Raw genomic sequence first — 19350 nt, 5'->3', positions numbered from 1 at the left:
GTAATAGTATGGTATAATCTACCTTTGGGCCAAATTTGGTGCTTTTAGAAGAATCTGCACCAAAATATCCCTAACAGCCCCCACTACAAGCAGTGAATCTGAATTTGCTTCCTAAACATGCTAAGGAAGGCTGTTTAAGGACTCTGTCATTGTTTACTGTAGGGAACAATGGGAGTTTTGGAGGAAAAAAAGTTTAATAGATAACAAAGAACCTTCACATTTAATAATTTCGGGCAAATAAAAATCGGTCATTTCATGGGTGAATTTGATCATAGTCGGACAAGAATATTAGGCCTACCGAGTCGGGCACAACAATTTTTCGACTTAGGTCGAACTTTCGAAATTTGATGTGATTCAATTTATATTAAATGCTAATTCTGTTTCCTTGACTTATCACCTATATATAGTGGTATATTCAATGGCAGATCAAATAGCAAGGATTTTTTTTCTTGTCCTCTTACCGAGTTGTTTTATTTCACATATTTCACATGTTTCACATTTCATATATACACTGTTGCTCATAACGGTGGAATATTTTTGTTTATCCCAATTTATGGAATTATTTTAAAAATAATTTAAAAATACTAGATCTAGATAATAGTATACAGTCTCAGATTTTATTGAATAATAATTTGCCAATATGTGTTTTGCGTGACTGCTGAAGCATGTATATTATGCTACTATGTTTATCAACTAGGGGACCTATGCCCTTAAGTCATAAAGGACAGTAATGAGGATTAATGCCTCACAAAAGGGCTCTGATATAGCACATCGACACGGTGTTGATCCTGGGGCCTCACAGTTACGAGGCCATTGCTTTGTCACTGAACCATGACTGTACGCAGCGGGGGCTATGGTAGGGGGCAGTTTCCATAAATTAAAAAAAAAACAGAAAATGCAATAAATTTTCAATAATTTATTGCATTCTACCCCGGTCCCCAACATAAACAAATCCTCTTGACGGCCATGCATTATGGCTCAAGGCATGGGCACACAGAAGATTTTTTTATGTTGGGGACCGGTGTAGAATGCAATAAATTATTGAAAATTTATTGCATTTTCTGTTTTTTTTTTAATTTATGGAAACTGCCCCCTACCATAGCCCCCGCTGCGTACGGTCATGGTTCAGTGACAAAGCAATGGCCTCGTAACTGTGAGGCCCCAGGATCAACACCGTGTCGATGTGCTATATTAGTGCCCTTTTGTGAGGCATTAATCCTCATTACTGTCATTTATGACTTAAGGGCATAGGTCCCCTAGTTAATAAACATAGTTGCATAATATACATGCTTTAGCAGTCACGCAAAACACATATTGGCAAATTATTATTCAATAAAATCTGAGACTGTATACTATTATCTAGATCTAGTATTTTTAAATTATTTTTAAAATAATTCCATAAATTGGGATAAAAAAAATATTCCACCGTTATGAGCAACAGTGTATTTACATCAATTTACATTTTAACATAATAACAAAAAAAGTATTTAAATAAATTTAGTTATAACCTTAACATTTCTTGAAAAATGTCTTTGTATTTCGCCAATAAAAAACTTTCTTTATTTTCTAAGGTAATATCGTAGTTTTAATTTGAAATCAATGAACAGACTTTTACTATTGTACTCTTTTCCATCGCACCGAACTTTAATATACGTTATGTATATTATGTATTTTCCTAAAATTAACAAGAAGTTTATCACAAATTTTCCCCTTTTTTCAATAAAATAACCTATAACTAATGCTTTTTCATTAATTTTTATTTGTTCAGGAAAGTAATTATAATATAAATTTTCAATAATTTTCCAAAAACTCTAACCTTGTTACATTTTAACAAGATATAAAAAGTATTTTCTGTTTCTTTACATATATCACACTGGTCATTTTTCATTATACGCCATCTGCATGAATTATGTTTTGATGGAAATATGTTATGCAATATTTTAAAATTAACTTGCTTTATCATATTATTTCCTATTTGTTGAAATTTAAAATGGAATACATTCTGCCATTTAAAAGAAACAGGTAAGTTCAAGTAATATTCCCAGTAACGTGTAACATTGGGTTTTTGAAGTTTTTGTTTCAGGAGGGATAAATATTAATGTTTCGTCTTGAAACTAGATATATCAACAAAATCTCCTGTAGCTTCCTCAATTAAATTTGAATCGTTTTGTTTACTAATTAATTCAACATTCTGTAGAACGTATAATTATTCAACCAATAGCATGGGAAACATTTCTTCAATTTTGCATATTCGAACTCAAATAATAATTGATCAATACCAACTTTTCTATTTAACATAAACGAGTCTTTCCAAACACCATTTGTAATCACGTGCTTTACGGCCACCGAGCGGCGGCCGCGAAGGCAACGCTCGTTTTTAGGGCATCGCTCGGTCGCCGCTGAAGTTTTAGCGCGGAGTTAAAATTTGGGCGGCACCTGCTCATTTTTCACTCGCCGCCCAAAATACGCTCGGTGCCTGGGCGGTCGGTCGCCGCCCGGGCACCGACCTAATTGCTGGGCTATGCTTAATTCCAGCAGCGACCGAGCAGGCTACTGATCGGTCGGTCGCTGCTCTGATTTGTGACCATAGCTTTAGTGCCTAATTTTGTTTTAAAGTTGTCAACTGAACATTACGAACAAAATTGTCAATATATTCTTCTTTTTCGGTATTACCTTTTATACGATACAAATCTTTGTAATAATTATAAATTTCGAATGATATCTTTTCCTGTTTAACAAATTTCTTTCCTAACTTTTCTATACAATCAATTTCCTTTTTTTATACCATTTCTTTTTTCAAGCTGCAAGAAATGACGGGTTGATTTTCCCCTTCTTCTAACCGTTTTCTCCTGGAACGGATGAAGGCTCCTTTACATTTTTCAATTAAAAAATTATCAACCTGATTTTGAACATCTTTTAACTCTTGCATATTTTCTTCAGTGGGATTCCTATTTTACTTCCTTTTGCAATGAACGGTATTTCTTTTCTAAATCTTCATAAATCACTCTTTTCTTGTTACTAATTTCTTTTGAATATTTCATTGAAAATTCTTTAATTTTCACTTTACAAATTTCCCATTTCATTTGTGCACATAACGAATCATTCAATTTAACCTTTCTAATTATATTCGAGATATTTTCTTTATACACTGCATCATTTAACAATTGGTTGTTTATTTTCCAATAACCTCTCCCACGTATTTCCTCTGAAGTTTCTACTTTCAAAGAGACCGCATTATGGTCACATTTGATAGCAGGTCTAATATCTGTTGAGAAAAGAGATTCACATACTTGGCGAGAGACGAGCCAATAATCTAGACGTGAGAATAATTTTATGGAATTTTATAATTAGCGTGGAATGATTATTGTATGTCTGTATTCCAGTATTTTATGATATTGGTATGCGGGTTCAAATTCATCTGGGTCTCTTGTATTGACTACATTTATCATGTTTACAGGGGTGGAATTAAGATATCCTGTTATTTAATAAAGGATTAGTCTTTTTGATAAACATCGAGCCCTCAAGCCTCAAGGACACTCACCTAATCCCCTACCCCCCCCTTCCACCTTCTCAAAGACCTGATTTCAAAGAATGATGTGCCGCAAAAGCAATAGCTAAGAAGATTGATACGAATGAAAAGATGAGATTGAAAGAATACTAAAACCCAGAGAATTTCTTTTAATTCATTTGGGAAAAACGTTTGGGGGTCGAACCCCCCCTCGATCTACCAATTTTTCAAATTTCGGGAGAAAAAAAGTGCTCTTAACCCCCCCCCCCCCCCCCGCTTATTCAGCGGCTAGCTGAGTCGTTGCGAAATTTGTCATGAAATCATGGACCCTTCAAACAAAATTGTGCTCTACTTTCATATTCTACTGCACGTATCAGTTTATCATGTTATACAGTCACGATATAATTCAAGGGGGGGGGGGGGGGTTCCAAAAATTTCGCAACTTCTCAGCCAGCCGCTGAATAAGCGGGGGGGGAGGGGGTCAGGTCATCTTTTTTTGGTCATCCATTACGTTTTTTTTTTTTTTTTATTTATATTTTTAAACGCTTTTTGTTCCTTTGAAACGTCGCATTGTCATTTTGACAATGGCGCGGTTATTTGATAACAATGGGGACTGCATGAGGGCCACAGAACAAAAACTACAATTCCTAAAGGGGAGGTCCACCCTAATATCAAGTTTTTGTTTATTTAACCAGAAAAATGAAAGAGAAAAGGTTAGTGAAAGTTTGAGCTCAAACCGATTAAAAATAAGAAAGTTTTTTTAAATTTTAAATCAGCCATGGGCTCGTTTTCACAAGCGTTGCATCTTTAGAAATAGCTTTGCATTCTGGGTCAAAGTATGCATATAAAAGATACACCTTGGCTTTGCTTCTGCTTCAACGGAAATGAATTGATTATATTCCTTCATCTACCCGAACAAATTGGCAGGATATGTATTGCAGTGGTAAGTTTAGAAAAGGAAAATCAGATGTGACTTCTAAAAGAGTAACCAAAATGAAGAGAATGTAAAGACAAGAAACAAAGAGCATTCGGCCAGTAGACACTTTCTGTAATATTTGCAGAAGCTGAATTCAATGCCATTTTACATGATTTGTTTTTCTCTCTCTATTTCTCTCTCTCTCTCTCTCTTTTTCTTCCTCTTTCTCTGATTCGAATTAGTTACCTTATTGATTTTGAACTTTCATAATTAAAGCAACGTTTACTAGGGGGATCGCAATTCAGAGCATTTTGATCGATTGGACTGCGAGTCAGAGATAGCTTTGCGGGAAATTTAGAGCATGAACCAATGCGGTCATTAGTTTACTTGTGTTTAGTTTGTCAGAAAAGTAAACATATTTGACTGTTACAATTAAAAGACAACGAAGGTAATTTAACGACAAAATGCAACGGATTAACTCTCTCCCCCTCAAAAACAAGGGACGCCCCTGGTCTCACTGTTCATTGGGCCAAAAAAAATCATTTGCTTGTTCTCGATCGCCCGCTTGTTTTTTTCGGCCCGCTCGTATTAAAAAAGAAATTGGAGCAATTTTAAACGCATGACATTCCATTGTATGCATTTTGCAAGGATCAAAATGCGTCCCGTTGCCAGTTTGGTCTTTCAGTACGCTATTCTGTATTTATTAAGTTGCCATTTTTATTTTTCAATGTCAACATGCCATTCATTCAAATCAGGTTCTGGTAGTTCTTAAACTCATTTTTAAAAGGTGCTGTATTTTAAAGCCAAAATACTTTCTGTGTCGGTTTTGATATTCATTGTACATATGTTATAAAAGATGATATTAAACTAGTCTTTGACCATACTAAAGTGGTTTATCGACTTCCTTTGTTTAGATGCTTGACATCCCAATGATTTTTTATATTTTTATATTGAAAAAAAAAAAATCCGCCCGCCGTCCCATATACTTATATACCATATTTTGGCCTTACCTATGTAATAAGGAGGGTGGGACAACTCACCCGCGACACTTTAAAAAATGAATCATGCATGTGCATGCACAGAAAAACAAAGTGTGCGCCATAAACAATTCTTTTACCCCGTTTCAAATTTAAGATTTAGAGCACCTTAAACATGGGCGGATCCGGATTTTCATATAAGGTGCACAATTCAGAAAGTATGGTTAAGATCATCATATTTTTTTAGGTGCTAAAATGTTTAAAGGGAGCATACTTTAGTCATGGCCCTGGGAAGCGGGGGTGCTTGGGGTGCTGCAGCACCCCCGGAAATTATTCAGGGGGTTCACAGCACCCCCTGAACAATTTTTTTGGTATGATATATTTAATGTATATCAATAATATAATTATTGTCCCACAGCCAACAGACACAAATGACGCTTTTTCCTTTTCTTTTTTGTTATAACTTCTATCACAAAATCCTATAACATGTATCCCTAGCTGGCACGCGACCAGTGAAATGTCAACGTGAAAGCTTTCGCGCTTTGCGCGGGTGGAGGGGGTGGGGAAAATAAATTCAGACTAGGATTAAGAGTCGAGAACGGTACATCGAATCGTCTTCTTTTTCTAATAATTTAATGAAACGTCGAGGCTTCGCGCTTTGCGCGAGAAGGGGGCAACTGAATTCAGACTGGGATTAAGAGTCTAGAACGGTACAACGAATCGTCTTCTTTCTCTAATAATATAATGAAACGTGAAAGCTTCCGCGCTTTGCGCGATGGACGAAATGAATTCAGACAAGGATGAAAAGTAATACCGGTAATAAAATGAAACGTCAAAGCTTCCGCGCGGGGGGGGGGGGGGGGGGGAACTGAATTCAGAGAGGGACACGATACAACGAATCGTCTTCTATCTCTAATAATTTAATAAATCGTAAAAGCAAACGCGTTTCGCGCGAGAAGGGGGCAACTGAATTCAGCCAACGATTAAGAGTCGAGAACGGTACAACGAATCGTCTTCTTTAACTGATAATTCAATGAAACGTCATAGCTTCCGCCTTTGCACGGGAGGGGGGAACTGAAAAATAACTTAGTTCCTGGCCCCGGGTTTATAGGGTTAAATTTGTTGACATTGGGACATTGGCATTACAGATTAAGACCAGTTATGGTCATGCGATTGCATTGTGAAAGAAACGTTGTGGAATCGATCAGAAAAGGTTAATTATCTAGCATATAAGTGTGCACTGCAAGGTTCTGGAATCATCAAAATGATAAGAATTGTTAGCACAGTCTTGGTAAAGTTACAAGCATTAAACACAGAAAGATGTATATCGGACTAGGCGACACGTGCGTGACACGTGCGCGATATCTATCAGGTCCAAATAGATGGAACAATTTACCAAATATGTCAATTAGTAGGCGGTTTCTCGTCAACATTTGTATTCACACGTATTAGCCAAAACATATTTTTTCACCTGATTGGTATAATAAGAGCTTCCATTTCATTTTGTGAGAGGGGGCTTTCCAAGACTGGTCTTTACCTTTAATATATTTTGTCGGTAATTGGTAGCTAGTTTTGTTTGGTAATCGGTGGCCTCTACACCACCCCCCCCCCCCCCCCACTGAAAAAGGTATAGCGATCGACGCCCCTAATAACATTTATACACTCGAGACACTTTGGAAGTACCGGCACTAGCGTACTGGTGGGGGGGGGGGGGGGGGGGAGGGCGCCAGCCCCCTCCCCCCCCCAATAAAATTAAACCATGACTTATTTTCAATTTCATACAATTAAGTGAGTTATAAATGTTCGTGATATCACATGATTTTCAACAAAATGCGCGTTTCTCCATTTCTGTTGCACTAATGGGCCTTAGTGGCCACTAACGGTAACGCTAGTTAGTAGATAACCGTAGATCCAGTTTAGCGAAAAGTCTGGATACCCGTAAGACCGGCCTGCGTATTTTTTATTTACACACTAGCGAGGGGAATTTTTCGATTAATTCCAATGAAACCGCTCGCGGAAAGCCTAGACTGTATTTTAAACCTTTACACGTACGTACTGTACTGATATCTTGACAATGTAATGAAATTGTTTTGTCGATGGGTGTTGAGTGTACATGTGTGTGTATGTTCACGCTCGCTGCGCTGATTTCTGCTCTCATATTCAACAGCAAATTGCAAAAATAAATACAAATATTTTTGTTTAATATATGTAACTGCTCGGAATCTGTTATTGTGTTCAAATGGTTGGAGTGGTATCAACTATGAATAACTTGTTTCAACCATACTTTTTCCACAGGACGTCCCTCCCCTTCTCTCTCTCTCTCTCACTATCTTTCTCTCCCTCATAACTCTTTCATCTCTCTCTCGATCTCTCTCTATCTCCCTACTCTTTTTTATTTGGATGAATCGCTATGACGTTTGAATATAAATATTAATTATTGAGTGGGCTTATTTTGCTTTCTAATGGATCCCTACAACATGGCAGATCCACTGAGGGGCCTGGCAGAGCAGAATCCCAGGATGTTCTCGAGTTTATTTGACTTTCAAGAGAGAAATTTTTTTTTTAGAGAAAAAGAGGTTATTTCTAAAATGAAATGAAAGGGCTCTTGAAAGTCAAATGGCCCTTTCATTTCCTTTTACAAATAACCTCTCTTTACCTCTTAAAGACAATTTTATGAGATGGAATGTTCAATCTGAGGGCTTTTTGTGCTCTTTGAAAAGAGCACACAATGGGGGCAGTGCAATTTAAACTTCAAGGGATGGATTATATAGTTTTTATCGCTCTTGAAAGTCAAATAGCCCTTTCATTTCTTTTTAGAGATAAACTCTTATCCATCCCTTGCTATTTAAATTACGCTGCCCCTATTGTGTGTTCTTTTTAAAGAGCACAAAAAAGCCTTCAGATTAGGCAGCAATTAAGTAGCAGAAAACGCCCTTAATACTGGACACAACATAATTTTTTTTTTTTTAAATGCGCCATCAAATTCTTCATTTACTCTTTTGTTTTGGCGCTATAATAATTGAAATCATTGAACTGGTCCGTTGTGTTCGTTTCTTTTCTTTTGTTCGAAAATGTTGTAACTTAATTCATTTTGTTTCGATTTGGATCGTTTGTTTTCAATATGTTTGTTAATTTTGTATTTATGTTGTAGGGCCTCCACGGAAAACAGTATTGAACTACTGATGGAGCCACCCTACTAAAAAAAGACTAATAAATAAATAAATAAATAAATAAACATTCATTAGAATGACGCCCACATCATTGAGTTTGAAACGCACTTCTGGTCAAGAATGGTAGAAGAATCATCTGCATAAAAAGGATAGGGATTATTGCTATACATTGTTACCTTTCTTCGCTCCAGTGATCTCAAGGCAGCAGACAGCAAGAAATTGTGTAAATAATAAAAGGTCCAAAGGAGTGGTTGTTAGAAGCTTTAACTACATAAAACTCACTCTCTCTCCAATTTTGTCTTTGCCGGCAGTCTTGGGGAGGAGCCCCAGGAAGTTCTTGAATTAAAAAAAAAAGGAAATTCAAATTAGTCGTCACAAGCGATATAAATTGTGGGTTCCTCCTTGAAAGTCACAAAGCCCCTTTCATTTCATTTTAGAAATAACCTCTCCTTCTCTCTTAAAGACAATTTTATAGAACTTCTGTTTTCGTATTGTTGTACTTTCGTCCGCAGACTTTTTAGGCACATATGTCGAGCCAACTCATCGGAAATGTGATCTGTAAGTGTAAATTTAAGTTTCATGTTCTTCCTTTTTTTTTCTCTCTGTCTCCCTCTCTCTCTGTCTCTCTATTTTCCCTCCATCCTCTATATTCTTCTCTTTTTAAATTATTATGTCTTTCTCTTCTCATGTTTTCCTTCCATCGTTCTCTCTTTTTCCCATTTCCATAAAAGAATACAATTTTCTCACTTATGATGGCAAAGCCATATCAATATGGCTATGTCATCATAAGTGACATTACATATGGCATGTGTTCGTAATTTGTTATGGGCGATGTACTTTTAGTTGTTAATATGACCCCCTGTGAATAAATATCTGTTCCATTATTTTAAAAATCCAGAAAAATCGACACTTCGAGTTATTGTGTGCACAAATCAAATGGGAATTATCCTTGGAGTGTGTGACATGCGTTACGAGTACGTGTGACATCGCACATAAATGCCAGTTGGAGATTCCCCATCTAATTACATGTATTGATCTCGATAAAAACAAATATATAACTTTCTCATCAATGCTATTTCCGATTTTTCTAATACTTACACTAATCTCCAATTAAAAAAAAAAATACTTCGTCTACTAGCTTCCTCTCAAGACAACATTATATAAAGGCTATCTCGCGAGTCATCTCTCGATTTCAATCACTTTTTGCTTTCCTCATCTCCCAATCTCTCTTGCTTTAATATTGCCCCCCCCCCCATCTCCATATATTCCAGTTTATGCACTGTATCTATTCTACAAGTACAGGTAGATGCAAATATTACCAAAAATCCATTATATAAATCACTCTCAGGATACAGCCAATTGACGAGAATTGCTTAATTCCTCATTTTACATTTATCATTAATATATGGTTTTCAATACAATGGCTATGGTGATGAGATGTCTAGGTAAAGTGTTGATGTGTTTGTTAAAATTTATTACCATGATGCACCTTTTTGGTTTAAAAAAAAAGTATATTTGTTCATGCCTTTACATACCACAGTAGAAATCAATATTTTATATTTGATGCAGAATAACATTAATATTTGAAGATTATAAACACAAACAGGTTCCATAACCATTCAAGTGTTCCAAGAAAAAGTTAAGCAAACTTTGTCCTCGGTGTAAATTCACACTAGCACTAGCGAGCTCTCCGATCCAGTCTAGACTCTTCACTTTGTGGATCGGGGGGGGGGGCAAAATGCCCTTGCCCCTCTCCCCCTCCTCCCCCCGCCCCCGCCAAAAAAAAAGAGAGAAAGAATGAAAAGGGAAAGAGGAGAGCTAAAAGGGAACAAAAAAGAGGAAGAAGAAAAGAAAAGGGTGAAAAGAAGGGGAGATCAGTTGCGATTAATCCCGCCAACAACATGTCGATCGGGGGGGGGGCGAAAGACCCTTGCCTCACCCCCTAGCAAACCTAAAAGAGAGAGAAGGAAGGGAAGGGAAGGGTAGGGGAAGGGGGAGGGAAAGGTAAGGAAAGAAAGAGAGAAAGAAGATAGGTAGGGGAGTTTAGTTGCGATTTTTCCCGCACACAAGATATAGATCGGGGGGGGGGGGGGGGGCAATGGCGTACTGATGGGGGAGGGAGGGGGCTTGGGGGATAGATGCCCCCCAAATAAAATTCAAATGTGGTTTATTTCTAATTCGATACCGGTGATTTACAAATGTTGTTGAAATGACATAATTTTCCGAGATCTTTCCTCAATCTTAAGTAAATTATACATTTTTGTATGCGTTTGTTGGGAAATGGCAAATTCCTGAATAAAGAAGGTGACCTGCCTTTGTCACAATTAAATTCAAACGTGGTTCATTTCTAATTCGATACCGGTGATTTACAAATGTTGCTGAAATGACATAATTTTCCGAGATTTTTCCTCACTTTTTAGTAAATTTTATGCGTTTGTTGGAAAATTACAAAGTAAATTTACAGTCAGGCAGGAAATATGCTTATTTAGAGGCCTACATGGCAGGGCCCGCAGAACGACGGGGCTCGAGCTCCGCTCCCACTTTTTTGGAAAAAGTATACTAAAGAGAAATAGAAAGAAAGAGAGAAAGAAAGAAAGAATAGTGACCTGCCAGTGTCACAAAATAATGAGGTATCAAAATATGCTCATTAGACCGTGATTAAATGCCTAAATCCCCTGAGCTTCCGGGGGCTCTGTCCCCTGAATTCCACCTAGGGCCCTACGGCGGGCCCCTGGATGCTTAACTAATTTAATGCCTAAAAACCCCGAACTTCTTGGGGCTCCGCAACTGGACCCCACGCCAATTGTGTCCTGCCAGTGTCAAAAATAAGGTATCAAACAAAATTGCTCATCTGACCGTAATAAAACGCCTAAAACCCCTGAGCTCCCAGGGGGCTCTGCCCTTGGACCTAACCAATGGCCCTAAGTCAGGCCCCTGGATATTCATCTGACAGTAATTTATTGCCTAAAACCCCTGAGCTTCCGGGGCTCCGCCCCCTGGACCCCGCTCCAATTAAGGACCTGCCAGTGTCACAAATAGGGTATAAAAATATGCTCATCTGATCGTAATTCAATGCCAAAAAACCCTGAGCTTCCGGGGGCTCCGCCCCCTCGACCTAACCAGGGGGCCTAAAACGGGCCCCTGAATGCTCAATGACCGTTATAAAATGCCTCAAATCCCTGAGTTTCAGGGGGTTCAGCCCCCTGGACCCCACACCAATTAGTGACCTGCCAGTATCATGAATAAGGAATTAAAATATGCTCATCTGACCGTTATAAAATGCCCCCAAAAGCCCTGAGCTTCTGGGGGCTTGGCCCTGGACCCTCACGTCAATTAGTGTCCTGCCAGTGTCACAAATAAGGTATCAAAATATGCTCATCTTCCGGGGTATCCGCCCCCTCGACCCCACTAGGGGGACTAACGCGGGCCCCTGAATGCTCAATGACCGTTATATAATGCCTCACATCCCTGAGTTTCAAGGGGTTCAGCCCTCAAGACCCCACGCCAATTTACACTACGCTCTACCTGATCGTAAATACTTTAGCCTCCCCCCACCCACTTTGAAAAACGTTCAGCGGGGCCTGCATGTAAGAGTGGGGTGATGCGGATTGTTTTGTCTGCCAGCCCAGGTGATGTATCAGGCCAAACCACCATCTTTGTGCATTGTGCAGCAACGGAGCAAATACGTCTCGCGAAGTGACAGATTACTTTTCTCTAACTTCTAACCGATCAGAAGGCCTCGTTTTTTTTCCAGGAAGTGCCGGTGGACATTAATACGCCAAATGTGGTTCTCAAATTGCAAAAGATCCCTACTCTTGGAGGGGGTAGAAGAAAGCAAATTTACGTCATGTTACTCCAGGAAGTGCCTGAAAATACGCCTAATGTGGTTCTAAAATTGCAAATGCTTCCTACTCTGGGAAGAAGAAGAATATATATATATATATATCTCAGCACCCCGGTGAAAAAAAATCGTTCCCGGGCCGGGACCTGACTTTAGTGTAGATTCGTGTTTACCATTTTGGTTTCAAAAGAAGACGAGGGGGTGCAAGGATTTGTTGTGGCCGTGGTTGTGATTTCACCCTCCCCCCTCATTTGTCTTCCGGAGATTTTTCGACTCCCCCCCTCCCTACTCCCCATACAAGAATATAACTTGAAAGGAAAAGGGAAAACGCTTACCAAGATCGTTCCCGTTGCCTCGTTGAAAGCGGGAACATACATGTCTCGCTTCCTTTGGAGCTCTTCCTGTCGTTGGATCACGTTTTCGTCGTCCTGAGGGAGCACCGCGTCGTCCTCCTTCACCTTAATCGGGCATCCAGCACGAACCCATCTATGAATCGGGAACATGTGGACGTGATTGGTCTTCTCGCTCAGCACCCTGACGAATTCACAGTACCACTCGTCATCGAGTAAACCGCACTTGTCCCGCCGGAGCTCCATGTAGACAGGGTCTCCAAAATTCCCATCCTCAATCGCAATCTGGAAGCTATCTAGCCGGCCGGACTCGAAGTCGTTGCTCAGGAGGTTGTCGAGCTGGCACTTGCCGGACCTGAGCCCGTTTTCATCTTGAAGGACGACCGAGATTGTATCGTCGGTGCCCATGCCCAGACGGTCACCCGTTTTCACGTACACGGTAAAATTCCTCTTCGAAGATTTGTTCCCCATGCTAGCTAGAATACGAAGGTAAGCCGACGAAGGAAAGACACATGAAGATGATATTCAAAATATACAATCGAACACCCAGACCTCTCATAAAATAAGAAATTCTTAACCTGTTGAAAAAACTTTCCGATCTACGAAATGCACGGAGGTTGGTTTTGCTAGCTGAACTTGATAGCGATTATGTCATGTATAACCTAGTGCTCTGCTCTTTACATGGGCGTAAATCCTTACGTAATACCTATTGTTCAGGGGGGTGAATGAAGATCATTCCCCCCCCCCTGAACAATAGGTATTACGTAAGGATTTACGCCCATGGCTCTTTATACATGTCACACTTCACAAAGTTTTGAAAATTTCGAATAAAAAGCACGCGCCCCCTCCACCTTGGGGCCTCTTGTTTTTTTCTTCAATAGTGCCTCGTTAAGATTGAGGATCCCTAAATCCGGGGCATTGGGGTGTAGAAATTGTGGTCAGCAGTTCTAAGATCCTTTTTATAGCGTGTCGATCAAATGACAATATTTTATATGAAGTATCCTTCATTCAACTGCATCAGAAAGGGTTCAAGGACAATTATTCCCTGGGCGATCACCCCAGTGTGAAATTGATGAATTGGGTGATGAACAGGGCTCAAATTAATTTTTTATCCACGGGGGCTCTTTTTTATACAAATATCCATTGAATTGGTACCTATGATACTCCTCAATTATTTGCTATGTCATCATTATCATTTTAATCAGCATTTTCCGTCTTACAAATTTACAAGCTACATAGCTGTTACTGACTTTCATCCCGTGATGACATTCTTTCGTTTCTTCCCGTTCTGCAGATTTTTTCCTCCTCATTATTGGGAGCAACCTTTACATTCTTTCTTTACTGAGCCGCGTAGCGTCGAGGCGATTTTGTGTGTGTGCTATTTTGAACAGGCGCGGATCCACGGGCCGATTCTATCGCCCCCCCCCCCCCTAGCCTCCCAAACCGGTAAAAAAATAGGATAGTAACGTAAATTTTACCTTAAAAAAAAAAAAAAAACGCCCCCCCCCCCCTGACCTGCCAGTGACACAAATGCGTCATCAAAATATTTGTGCTTCTCTGACCGTAATTGAATGCCTAAAACCCCTGAACCCCCCCCCCCCCACACACCAATTTACGCTCGTTACCCTCTACCTGATCGTAAATACTTTAGCCCCCCCCCCCACCACTTTGATAAACGTTCCGCGGGGCCTGTGTATATAATATATACGCATACAACACTGATCTTTATGATGTCTTTAACGTGACATGTCTTCTTCTCCCCTTGCAAACGAGAAAGAAAACAAGGTCATTAAAAGGGATTAAGCGACAAATAATGATTGTGATTCAAATTGATGCGAATATTTGTTTGAATAAGCACTGCTATTCACCCGAATCTTCTTTGTAAAAACAAATCTCAGCCATGCTTACTGAGTTGAGACGTTCCATTCAATGTAAAATACTCATTAAAGAATACACATCTCCTAATCTGAAAGACATAGTGATCTTCACTATGAACGTGACGGACAAAGAAAGCGGACAAAATATACAGTTCCTCAGGTAGACAAAGGAACATCCCTTCACTGCTATTATGTAAAACTGTGTAGAACAGGTGAATATGCATGTGACACCTGTTTTACACATTTTAACATAATAGCAGTGAAGGGATGTTCCTTTGTCTACCTGAGGAACTGTATATTTTGTCCGCTCTCTTTGTCTGTCATATTCATAGTGCTTACAACACAGTGGCAGAATTGCATGGCTGAGATTTGTAAAAGTCGTTTTTACAAAGAAGATTCTGGTGAAAAGCATTAATTGCTTATTAAAAAAAAAATCCTTGCATCAATTTGAATCACAATGATTATTTGTCGCATGATCCTTTTATTAAATAAGCTTGTTTTCCTTTTTGATTGCAGGGGAAGGAAAAGCTATGTCACGTTAAGAAATCATAAAGATCAGTTGTATTATGCGTATGTACATATGATACCAGAACAAAATGTTGATTATCAGAACGTCATTTTGGAATACCTCTATACAAATACCACATTGTCTTTAGCCCGTATCAGTATTAGTATGAGCCAATAGGGACTTTTAGATTTGCACGTTGACAGCTTTGACTGCAACGTGTGACGTCATTTTAAGGCACTGCGCATGCGTCACGTCGTCTCAGTCGGCGATCGAGAGGGCGTCAACCTTGATTTTCCTAAATCTAGTACGGTACTTGAATCTTGAATCTTGAATTTGTTGCACCCAAAAAGCTACGTTGACAGCTGTCCAGGGTGGAGTAATAGTGGTAGTGTGTGAGTGCGTGATGCGTGCAAGTAAAAGAAGCCAGACATTGTGCAGAAGAAGACATGTAAACTGGAGAGTACGAAGAAGTAGGGTGCATCTGGTGAGAACATTAATGTCGGCTTCATGGCTTCCCTCCCTACAGGGCCCTGGTGGGCATGCCCATCATGGCTATGATGGACGGGACTGCGGAGGTCTGAAAACCAGCAATCGAGCTAGATGTTACAGCTACTGCTGGGAGTCTGTTCCATATGGGAATAACTCGGGGGAAAAAACTGTGGTGTGTGGTGTGTCCACGTAGCTCTCTCTCTACTGGTTTATGCCGCGTGCGCATAAAATATATAGTTCCTCAGGTAGGCAAAGGAACATCCTTTCCTGCTATTATGTTAAAATGTGTAGAACAGGTGTCACATGCACATTCACCTGTTCTACACATTTTTACATATAGCAGTGAAGGGATGTTCTACCACAGCAATAGGCCATTTTCGTAATGTAACCAAATTTAATGCATAGGTCTTTGTGAAGTGCCTCAATACAAACTATTTCATTCACCTGAAAAGAATAATAGTATTTCAATAGACAGAATCCTAACTGCATACATTAGTTGTTGCCAGGTTGGACAAACATTATGGCTTGACCTACCTAGCAATACTTAATATATGCAGTTGCATTCTGACTATTGAAATACTATTATTCCTATCAGGTGAATGAAATAATTTGTATTGAGGCACTTCACAAAGACCTATGCATTAAATTTGGTTACATTACGAAAATGGCCTATTGTTGAGGGTAGAATGAGAACTGTATATTTTTGTCTGTCATATTCATAGTGTTACTTCCTGCATGCATGTATTTCGTCGAGTGCAATCTAAGAGAATTCTAATTGTAGTCAACATGGGCAGTTGAGTACGTTGACATGCATGATCAGTCGGCGTTCGTCGTGTTCTCGTCCACTCAATTTAAAAGTCCCTAATATAAAGCTATTATTCTTTATTCATTTCAGTATAATGCTTTTCCTCAAAAATAGTTTCGCTTTTTTATTAGGGTTGAGACGCTAAGAAATGGTTTTAAAAGTACATTACACAAACCCTGAACCATTGCAAAATGATGGTGGTTCTCTCTCTCTCTCTCTCTTTATTTTAATCATGCATTGTCAACTACAATAATTATAAAGCAGCAACCAAAAACTTAGGGTTATCTGAGATAGGTGAAAGTAAGAGTTAAAAAGAAAGTCATGCTAAAACGACGCTTCACCTCCCCCCCCCCCCACCTGAACAAAATAAAATAAATTAGTGGTCCTCCTCTCCAGCATCCCCCCTCCCGCTTTAATATTCACGCTGAGTCGGCGCAAAAATGTTCCCCCAAAACTGGACCCCCCAAAACAAATATATGTGCATTTATCCAGCCCCCCCCCCCTCCGCTCATTCGCCGATCGCCGGCTGGCTGATTCGTCGCTAAATATTTTCTCAAGATTTGCCCCCCCCCCCCCCTCTTGCCGCCGGCTGGATCCGCCCCTGATTTTGGACCTCCGTAAGTGATGTTTTCCTGGCATCTACTTACATGCGAAGCATCGTCCACGAGCCGCATAGCGTCGAGGCTATTTTGTTGTTGTTGCTATTTTGAACCCCCGTATTGTTTTCCTGGCATCTACTAACATCTTACTGTGTGGGTCGATCTGGACACATAATGGCGTTTTTATATGCACATCACATTTTCACTTGGCAGCCCAAGGGGGCCGGGGGATCGAGGAGGGGGTTAAACCCCCTAACCCCCCCCCCCCCCGTAGATCTACCATTGTTACCATATCATTCCACGACATTTTGGTCTTCCTCTTCTTCTCAATAGGGACTTTTAGATTTGCGTGGACGTGGACGTGTTACGTTCTTTTAAGGCACTGGCAGTCACATGTGACGTCCTTTTAAGCACTGGCAGTGCCTTAAAAGGAGGTCACACGTTGCAGTCCACGTTCTCATCGTGCAAATCTAAGGTTCATTATTTGCTGGTCATTTGAAATCACCAGATTTCAGCGGGTTTACGCTTTCACAACGAAAAACTTCTCCATGACCATGTTTCTGCCCTTGCGCGATCGCCTTCATAGCTCCAGCAGACATGGCGCGGCAGCGTGCACACGTACCCTTACTAACGGCGCAGTAGGCCTATAACCACTACTGACGGCGGCACTGCACTGCGAGCTGAATCGGTAGGCCTACTCATAGAACGAGAAATCTTGCACGCTAATCTAAGTTCCATTTCATTGGTTTAAGGTTTGTAAATTGAAACTCAATATTGTGTTAAAGTCCTAACAGAAAAGATAATCTTTATTTTATAATTCCACGGGGGCGATTTTTAATTTTGCAATCGCCCCCGTGAACAACCTGACGGGGGCGAATATTTAGGGAGGGAGGGAGGGAGGTGAAGGGGGGGGGGGAAGTAAGCAATTTTTTTTTTGGGGGGGGGCCCTCGAAAATTTGAAAATTTGCACCCCTCCCCCCCCTTGACGCCCATTCCCCCCCCCAAAAAAAAGACGTGTTTAAAACAAGTTTGTTTTCCCAGGGGGGCGGACCCCCGCCCTCCACCCTGAATCCGCCACTGGACTTTCCCCCTTTTCGGTGCGGTCGTTCGAGATTCACTGCTCTGTAAATGCTCAGTAAGGCCATTGCGCATTTACGAGCATATTCACTGCTCGTAAATGCGCAATGGCCCTACTGAGCGTTTAAAGAGCAGTGGCCGGGGCAAAAATCAACAATAAAGAAGAGGTGTTGACGTAGGCCTATCTTTTATGAGATAATGGATGAAAAAAAAAATCAAAAAACTTACTCCTATTACTAAAGAGCCATGACTAGTAATAGAATTATCTCTCTGTACTTTTGAACTTTCAAATAATTTGTTGTACGCAAGAGGAATACCTGTATTCACGGCCCACCATGTGAAAAGTTTCGAAAAATGCATGCAGCAGCTTGTTTTCTAATTATTTAAATGATTGTTAAAGTCGACTATCATCATTTATACATGTTCATGTGAATATATCTTTTTCATTGTCAATTGACCAGTCGCCACATCTGCAAATCGCGTGACGCATCCGCTGGATCCCAACGCAACAGGTTTTTGTATTTATACGACACATTAATTTCTTCGGAATGAATGAACAGTAAACCATTAAAACCGGCAATACTTGATCGGTAATTTTTACTCTGCTATAATTTGCAGCATTTAATTGAGTACTCAACCTGTTATGACAATGTTATACTGAGCTCAGATATTGGTACATGGGTACATGTTGCTGTAATTTCGCCAATGATTCATTATCTTTGCATCAACCATATTTAACCTATACTTGCATTTGAATGCCGATGGCAACAGCTGTTATTGTATTTCAGTTAATAAACTTTGTTCAACTTTATACTTCTAATCTCTTCTTTTCTTCAGTTCTCTGTTGAACGGACAGCTTGTTTTGATTCCTTTCAAGAGTTTAAATTTTTGCACAGGGAACTCCTGGGCCCTATATATATTTATATACTGTCCTGTATTTAAACTATTGTATTGTATTTATTTACGTGAATTTAAAAAAAACACATCAATATAAATTTACAATCATAAAGACACACTTCTTAAAAAGGAAAACGGAGGGATGGCCCTACTCAGCGTTGTTAGCATAACAATGCTGTTTTACAGAGTTTTACACGAGTAGTGCATAAAAGTCTTGTAGTTAAAATTACATGTATGTAACATGATTAATGCAGAAAGGTGAACACATTAAAAGCAAGGAGATAACAAATGTACGCAAACACAAGGGAATATGCATGATCAACATATCACACCATA

General features: G+C 39.7%; 1 protein-coding gene across 1 annotated transcript in view; it reads right to left on the bottom strand.

The window, feature by feature from the left end:
• The window catches only part of LOC579368 (arachidonate 5-lipoxygenase), a 29026-nt gene extending 15606 nt beyond the window's left edge, over positions 1-13420 (bottom strand). Inside the window, exon 1 of the mRNA XM_030987067.1 lies at positions 12748-13420. Within this exon, the coding sequence (XP_030842927.1) occupies positions 12748-13233 (486 nt within the window). The 5' untranslated portion in view covers positions 13234-13420. The remainder of the gene's footprint in view (positions 1-12747) is intronic.
• Positions 13421-19350: the final 5930 nt, after the last annotated feature.

Source organism: Strongylocentrotus purpuratus, unplaced genomic scaffold (genome assembly GCF_000002235.5).
Source record: "Strongylocentrotus purpuratus isolate Spur 01 unplaced genomic scaffold, Spur_5.0 spur5_scaffold_16, whole genome shotgun sequence".
In the NCBI taxonomy this organism is placed as follows: Eukaryota; Metazoa; Echinodermata; class Echinoidea; order Camarodonta; family Strongylocentrotidae; genus Strongylocentrotus; species Strongylocentrotus purpuratus.
The sequence above is the reverse complement of the archived record's forward strand: the minus strand, read 5'-3'. Positions and strand labels throughout refer to the sequence as shown.